The sequence below is a fragment of the Camelus dromedarius genome, chromosome 31, assembly GCF_036321535.1.
Source record: "Camelus dromedarius isolate mCamDro1 chromosome 31, mCamDro1.pat, whole genome shotgun sequence".
Taxonomy (NCBI): Eukaryota; Metazoa; Chordata; class Mammalia; order Artiodactyla; family Camelidae; genus Camelus; species Camelus dromedarius.
In genome coordinates, this window is record NC_087466.1 from 18,920,121 (window position 1) to 18,927,969 (window position 7,849).

At 51.0% G+C, this 7,849-nt stretch overlaps 1 protein-coding gene and 1 non-coding gene across 2 annotated transcripts; one reads left to right on the forward strand and one right to left on the reverse strand.

Annotated features, from left to right (window-relative positions):
- Positions 1-626: 626 nt before the first annotated feature.
- LOC116150080 (U2 spliceosomal RNA) lies at positions 627-817 on the forward strand. Its single transcript, XR_004133755.1, has one exon. It is a non-coding gene; the product is annotated as a U2 spliceosomal RNA (small nuclear RNA).
- Positions 818-4,105: 3,288 nt separating this feature from the next.
- IL31 (interleukin 31) lies at positions 4,106-7,849 on the reverse strand. The gene is made up of 4 exons (XM_064480953.1): positions 7,834-7,849; positions 7,511-7,659; positions 5,919-6,209; positions 4,106-4,216 (listed from the first exon to the last, which is right to left on the reverse strand). Exons 1-4 carry the CDS (start codon positions 7,847-7,849, stop codon positions 4,106-4,108), a joined length of 567 nt encoding a protein of 188 aa, XP_064337023.1.

The window sequence follows — 7,849 nt, forward strand, 5'->3', positions numbered from 1 at the left end:
TGTCTCCTCCTGGGTTTTGGCGGATGACCACCAAAAGAAGTTCTAACTGTTTGAGAGTTCTTGTGAGCTGAGTTCCAGGTGACAGGATTCCTCACCCTTGTCACCTATGGTCGTCTCTGTCCTAAGCTGCTGTTGTCAGGAAAGGGAATTGGCTTACTTCCTCTTGAGCAGTGCTTGGTTTCGAGGCGAATTTCTGCCCTTGTCTCCTCCCCCATCTCCCTCTCCCATTTTTCTTGTTTCTTCACGATGGGGTCTCTGTTCGCGTGGACCCCCTGCCTCGGGCCTTGGCGGCCTGCGAAAAATGTGCTGACCCCACGATGCTCAGCAGCAACAGGGAATGAAGCCCCGACAGAGGCTATAACAGGGATGAACCTTGCAAACATGGTGCTGAGTGAAAGAAGCCGGATGCAAGAGGCTGCAATGTTGTATGACCCTGGGTATAGGCAATGTGCGGAACAGGCAAATCCATAGAGGCAGAAAGCGGATTAGGAGCTACTGGAGGCTGAGGGAAGGCAGGAACAGGGAGTGACTGCTAATGGGCACAAGGTTTCTTTCTGGGGTGATGAAAATGTCCTGGAATTAGTGGTGGCTGTGGTACAGTTCTGACTATACTCAAAAAACATTGAATCGCTTCTCAGCCTTTTGGCTAAAATCAAGTGCAGCATCAGCTCTTAGCAGTTTCATATCTGATACATCCTCTTATCCGAGGATGATATATTAAATGGATTTTTGGAGCAGGGAGTTAGAATAGGGGCTTGCTCCGTCCACTCCACACGTGGACCCAGTATTACAGGACCTCAGGAACGGCGCACCTCCTGCGGGGAATAAAGCTGAAGTTTAAAAGTTAGAAAAGAAAACCCAAAAAAGCATTGAACTGTACACTTTAAATGGGTGGACTTTAAGTTGTGTAAATTGCATGTCAATATAGCTGTTAAAAAATAGCAACCCCGGGGCCCAGCCCAGGCCGACTCAGTCAGACTCTTGGTGTCAAACCCAGAAGTCTGTTCTTCACCCAAACAACCCAGCAGGACCAGCCGCATCGTTTGCAGGCTCAGTGCAAAATGAAAGTGTGGGGCCCCTTGTTCAAAAGTCATTAAGAATCTCAAGACAGTGGCAACACAGCATTGAAAGAAGCATGGGGCCCTTCTGAGCGTGGGGCTCTGTGCCGCCGCCCAGGTCGCAGGCCCTCAAGGCTGGCCCCGCAGCCTGGACTCACGTTTGGGATGCTCCATCCAAAGGAAGGAGGGAACGTGGTGAGCAGGACGCCTCTGCGTCAGAAAAGCTGTAGGTGGAGGAGCTGGAAGTACAGGAGGAGAAATCAAAAGCTTCAAGAGAAGGTCTTCTCTCTCTCCAAGAGCAATGAGTTGGTTTTAGTCAGAAGAGCGTGGTGGAGTCCCCCAGCCCGGGGCTGAGTAATCTCCAGAACTGCGGGCTTTCAGTGAAAAAATAAAGGCTGGGACTGCGGCCAGATCTGCGGGAGATCCCGGGTCACTCCATCAGCTGGGCACCACTGACAGACCAACTCGAGCCTAACGGGAGTTTATGGAAGGAAATGAACAAGGGGCCCGTCTGGGGCGGGGTAGGGGGTTGGCAGCCACTGACAACTCAGTGCCTGCTGCCCCGAGACTGGGTCTCGGAGCAATTGCCACCTCTCCCTGCAGCCATGGACTTCCCACCGTCCCAGCTGCTTCATCACCGGGGGTCCCTGACCCAAAGTCTGATGGAGCTGCCAGGGTCGCAGGCTGTGACTTAATAAGAAATGCATATTCAGTCTCTGCCCCCAGTTCCTCACGTGGAGCTCCTGAAACCCTCGTAATTTCCTGAGCTCTGGGGGTGATGAGAGCATCTAACACACAGCTCCTAAAGCCCTTGGAATTTCCTGGGTGGGAGGAAGTCTTGGTTCTAATGCAGTGACTCTTGGCAGCTCCCGGCTGGAGATGTTCTCCAGGAAGACGGAGCCGGGATTACACACGTGACACTCTGGGGAGGGAAAGGGCCTGGAGACTGAGTTCAGTCAATCATGCCTACACGATAAAACCTCTGTAAAAATCTCCAAGTTGCTGGAGATCGGAGAGCCTCTGCGTTGGCGAACACATCCCTATGCGGGGAGGGTGGCACAGCGCAGCCCCTCGGGGACAGACGCTCCTGTGCTCAGGACCCTTCCAGACCTCACCCCATGTACTTCTTCATCTGGCTGCTCGTCTGGCTCCTTTATGACGTCCTCTGTAATAAACCAGTAAACACAAGTGTTCCCTGAGTTCTGAGACGTCCTAGCAAATTACTGAACCTGAGGAATGGTTGTGGGAAGCCTGGTTTGTAGCCAGGACGGACAGAAGTGTGGGTAACCTGGGACCCACTACTTGTGGTTGGCATCTGAGGTGGGTGGGGGGCAGTCTTGTGGGACTGAGCCCTGAACCCGTGGGATCTGCGCTAACCCTGGGAGGTTAGGGCCAGAACTGAACTGACGCGTAGGACACCCAGTTGGTGCCCACGGAGAACTGGAGAGTTGCCTGGAGTGGAACCCCCCACCCGTTGGGTGGGAAGTGATCTGTGACGGGGAGAAGCCGTCTTCCTTGGCACCGGTCCCCCCCGCCCCCCCCCCCCAGCTGCAGGGAAGGCTAGGAGGGCAAACCTCCTACCTTTCCAGCTTCAGTAGCAGGAGGCAGGCTGCACTTTCCACCAAATGTACGTCTCAGGCTATTCAAACTTAATTCTCAGAGTGAGCGCATGCCAATGAAATACTGATCTCCTCCAGGAAGGAGTCGATCAGCACAGCACGACCGATTCAGAGGACAACGCCAGAAGCTAACATCTCTCTCGCGCGCACGTCTGTTTACCCATCACCAGTGGAGGCAATGAAGACTGGAAGGAAATGCAGAGGTAGACGTTCACCTGGTTGGTGTCCTACAGCCACAAAACCATCACCCCTGGGATCATCTCCTGGAGAGAAATCATCGATCAGTTTTCTACAGGTTCACAGACTCTGCGACCTAATCAATAATAAACCATGACGAATGGAGTCCCAGGCCCTGAAAGCAGTGCTGTCCAGTAGAACTTTCTGTGGAGGAGGAGATGCTCTGCGTCTGCGCTGTCCAGCACGGGGGCCTTCAGCCACGTGCGCCTGTTGAGCACTTGAGATGTGGCTAGTGTGACTGAGGAACTGGACCTTTAAAACTGGTTTTTAAAGTTTTTTTTAATTGAAGTCTAGTCAGTTTACAATGTTGTGTCAGTTTCTGGTGCACAGCATCGTGCTTCAGTCATACATGAACACACATGTATTCCTTTTCATATTTTATAGGTGACTACGAGATATTGGACAAAGTTCCCTGTGCTGTACAGTAGAAACTTGTTGTTTATCTATTTTATATGTAACAGTCAGTATCTGCAGATCTTGAACTCCCAGTGTATCCCTTCCCACCCCCTTCCCTCCCTAGTAACCAGAAGTTTGTGTTCTATCTGGGAGTCTGTTTCTGTTTTGTAAGTAAGTTCATTTGTGCTGTTTTTTAAGATTCCACATACAAGTGATATCATACGGTGTTTTTCTTTCTCTTTCTAGCTTACTTCACTTACAATGATGATCTCCAGCATCCATGTTGCTGCAAATGGCATTAATTGTTTTATTTGGAAATGAATTTGGATATAGAGCAGAGTTACAGACAGTACAGAGTTCTCATAGACCCTTCTCCCAGCTTTTCCTAAATGTGAAGCTTTACATAATCATGGCACATCTTCAGAACTAAGAAATTAACGCCAGTACAGGCTTAATTTGGATTTTCACCATGGTTTTTCACAAATATCTTTTTCAGGATCCCCTCCGAGATTCCATCCAATTATCTCCTTGGTCTCCCATCTGCAATGATTTCTCAGTCTTCCCTCGAGTCTCCTGACCCTGACACCCTTGAAGAGGACCGGTCAGGGATTTTGCAGAATGTCCCACAATCTTGGTTTGTCCGATGTTTTCTCGGAAGGAGGCTGGGCTGGTGGATCTGGGGGAAGAGGCCCACAGAGGTGAGGGGTGCCCTTCCCGTCGGGTCACCTTGGGGTACCCGAAACCCCCAATGTCACTGCAGGTGGTGTTGACTTTGCCCCCTTGCTCAGGGAGGTGTCAGCCGTGTTTCTCCTCCACCGAGTTGCTGTCTCTCCCTCCGACTCTGTGCTTTAGGGGCAAGTCCCCATCCAGCCCACTGTCAAGGGGACGGGAGTCCAGCTCCATTTGCTGGACGGGGAGCATCAGAGAATTTGTGGACGCAGGTTAAAACCTCCACAATGATGAGTAAGTATGTGTGGGCAGGTGCTGCGGGGCTGTGCGAGTTTCCTGTCTCTCCTGCAAGTCTCCCTGTGAATTTCACCTTCATCTGAGCACCTTGCCTGCAGCAGTCATCACCGAGCTGCTCAGTGGTGGTTTTCTGTTTCCCTCATTGCTTCTACGTTTATAAGTTAGAATTCTGTAGGGAATTTGTCCCTTTCCCCCATGTGTTTATTTCTATCACTACAGACTAGGGCACGTTACTTTCATTCTTCAGAAGGACACGTGGTCATCTTTTGCCTTATTTTCCTGTTTTGGGTAATTTTTCTAATAATAATAATGGTGTCCTTAACGATATGATCAATGTCCACCAGAGCGGGTGTTTTGGAAGGATTGACCAAAACCTTGTCATCAGAGGCTAGGATTTGGGAGCTTTAAAAGCCTGATGTGGGACTGGCGTAGAAATGCCCACAAGAGTAAGACTGAGAAGTCGGAGGCTGAACTGCGTATCTCAGGGTCCGGACCTCATCCACTTTATACGAGACCTGGGGCAGATCATCCTGTCTCTTTGGGCTTCAGTTTTCCCCCAGTGGAGGTGGAGGTGGAGGTGGAGGTGCTGGTCAACTCAGGATCAGCACTTCTCAGGCTGGAGTGTGCATCTGAGTCACCTGGAGGTTTCGTTCAAACACTGGTTGCAGGCTGCACCCCCAAAGCGTCGACTCAGTAAGTCTGGGGAAAGGGGGAAGGATCTGCATGTATAACATGTTACCAGGTGCAGCTGATGCTGTGGTCCAGAGACCGTGCTTTGAGGACTATTGGTCTGGATGAGCGCTAAGCACTGTTCACAGCTTTGGACTCATCTATTCAAATGATTCCATCTTTGACCCCGGCTATGAAGAGATCACTGGTGGAATGATGGAACAGACCTGTGTGGGAGCAGAGGTGCTAGAAATCCACGGGGAACCACACAGTAGACACCTGGGTGAGTGCCAGGCATGGCACGAAGTGCCTCGAAGACCCAGTCAGTGCCCAGGGAGGGATAAAGTTTGGGCAGAGCAGTGGAGAGCAAGCTTGAATCGGGGTCCCACCATGTAACAGCCACGTGGCCTGGGGCAAGTGACAAAGTGACTTCTTGCCTCTTTCCCCACCTCTGAAAGAGGACACGGCCTGACATGAAGAGAATGCCCAATGAATGGTTGTGGCTGACAGAATTATTGTCATTTGGAACTAAGCTTGTCTGGTGAGGAGAAACAGCAGTAACAGAAGGAAGGTCTGTGTCCACAGCACGTCCCAGGCACCCGCGGACGGGGTGCACCGCCCAGCCCGGGTGCCCAGCCGCTCAGTCTCACCTACTCAAGAAGTCCAAAACAGACGATGAGGGAAGTTCAATATAATTTATTAAATAGTTTCCAAGGGCTCCTCCCAGGAGGATTAACAATCTCAATACGATAAATAGCAATAAATTAACATAGCTGCCATCTCCTGCCCTCACAAGGGTGTAAGAAGTAAGGTTTAAGTCTTCAGAAGGAAAACGTCCCATAAATAACAAGACTGATAACAATGACATAACTTGAAATTGGTTTCAAGTTAGCTCATACGTTTATATCTCAGTCCTCCCAGGACCAGCCCATCCGAGGCTTCACTGAGATTATCATTGGAATAATTTACTTACTAAGTCAGAATTCAGGCAGTTTGAAAACTGATTTAAAATAGTCAAGATGAATCTTTTCTTTTCAAATTGATCTGTAGGCACAGAAATGTTTGTTTTTGGTGCACGTTGAAATTCGAGTTTGTCGAGATGTTCTATGACCACATCAAGAGTTTGGTTATTGAGTATTGGTTGGATCGCTCTGAAATAAGGCAGGATGGCTGAGCTGTCGAGGTAGTGTGGGGGTCTGGGGTCAGCAGTGAAACACGGCATCTCGTACTGGCTGGATATTGGCACTCCTTTCTCGTCCTGCAGCTGGGGAACAAGGAGTCGAAATGGGTGAGCGTCAGTTTTGCGAAACAGCCAGAAATCCCAACAGTTCACATCTGAGTGCCTCCCGGGCCGGCCCTGGGCAGGGCTTTCCCTTCACCATCTCATCTGGTGGGTGCTACGGTCCTTCGAGGCTGGGATCGCCACTCTCCCCCTTCCCAGAAGAAATGGAAGCGCAGCTGGTTTGCAGAGCTGGTGCAGATCCAGCCCACAGCAGGCAGCAACTCCAAAGCCCAAGCTGATAGCCACGCTCCATCCCGCCTCCACAGCCTCCTGGAATCTGCTCTTAGCTGCCCAGCTGCTCGGCTCAGAGAGGCGGGGAGCAGGAGGGCCCTGGGTTTCCATGGAGCCCTTGCTCTTAGTGACTCTGGGTTAAAATCAGCATATCCCCTGCTCACAGAGGCCAGTTTGTGCTTGTCTGGAAAGGCCTCCAAGATGCCAGGGAGAGTTTATCCAAACATACTAAGGATCCCAGACCATGCCTTCTCCCATCCTTCTTCCTAAGGACTAAGAGCATCTCATAAGCCTGAGCTGCCTAGTCACCTGGGCTGACCACAACCTCGCCTTTGTGTCTATAGAAGACAAGGCTAAGGCTGAAATGCCGGGTGGAAGGGGAGAGCAAGGCCAATTTCACGAATTGTTTCCATGTTTTATTATTTGTTTGTTTAGTCAAAGCTGCCTAAGAGCATCTGTCTTAATCACAACCCTGAGACAGTGAAAGAGTATTTACATTTACGCAGCCTCATACTTTCCCCGCAATGGGTCAGGCTCAGCAGAGCCTCTGCTGGAGGCCAGCTGGGCCCTAATTAAGCAAATCAAAGAGCAAACAGACGCCTAATTGGTTAACTGGCCTTCTCCGCAGTAAGAGACCCTCTTCGTGACCCCCACAAGAATTGCGACATCCCGCGTTTGCTGGGCTGTCACTGACAGCTTAGGCTGGCATCTGCTGCTCCTGGGGTGGGTGGGCAAGATGGCCCACCTCTGGAGATGTGCTACAGGAGGAAAACTCACTATTACTGCGAACCAAGCACATTAGGGACTGACACGCCGACTAAAGCAGATCCTACAGTGCACGAGAAATTGTTGAGCTGTGGGCAGCCTGGGTTAACCTCTGCCTCTGACCCCCACCCTCATGTGGATTCCATCCTAGCCTGCCTGGTTGCTCCTACCCCTTCCTGCAGTACCCACAGCCCTGGCTTCTGGTCTGAAAAGAGTAGGCATCTTCTGGGTGCCATGGAAGGCATTTTAAAGAAATGGCTTGAAAGAAAAATCTCGAGGTCACTTACATAGTTATCCAAAAGCTCCTTAAATGAGATCTTTAACTCCTCGATTATGCCTCGTTGGTCATATGGTTCCGGCGTGTAGGTGGGCACCGTGCGGCAGGACAGGAAGGGTCCCAAACAGCAGAACAGGAACAGGGCAAGTCTGGCAGATCCTGGAGAGAGAGAATGATGCTATGAAGCCAGACACCCCCGCCTGCCCCAGCTTGCGTCACTTAAGCCGCTGTTGGGTTGAGCCACCTCTGGGCTGACCCCCTGCATGGTCTTCCTCTCCATCTGGAGACACCAGACTCTCCCCCCAAACCAGCGGCAGCAGGCCGCAGCGGTACCTGTGTGGGAGACCAT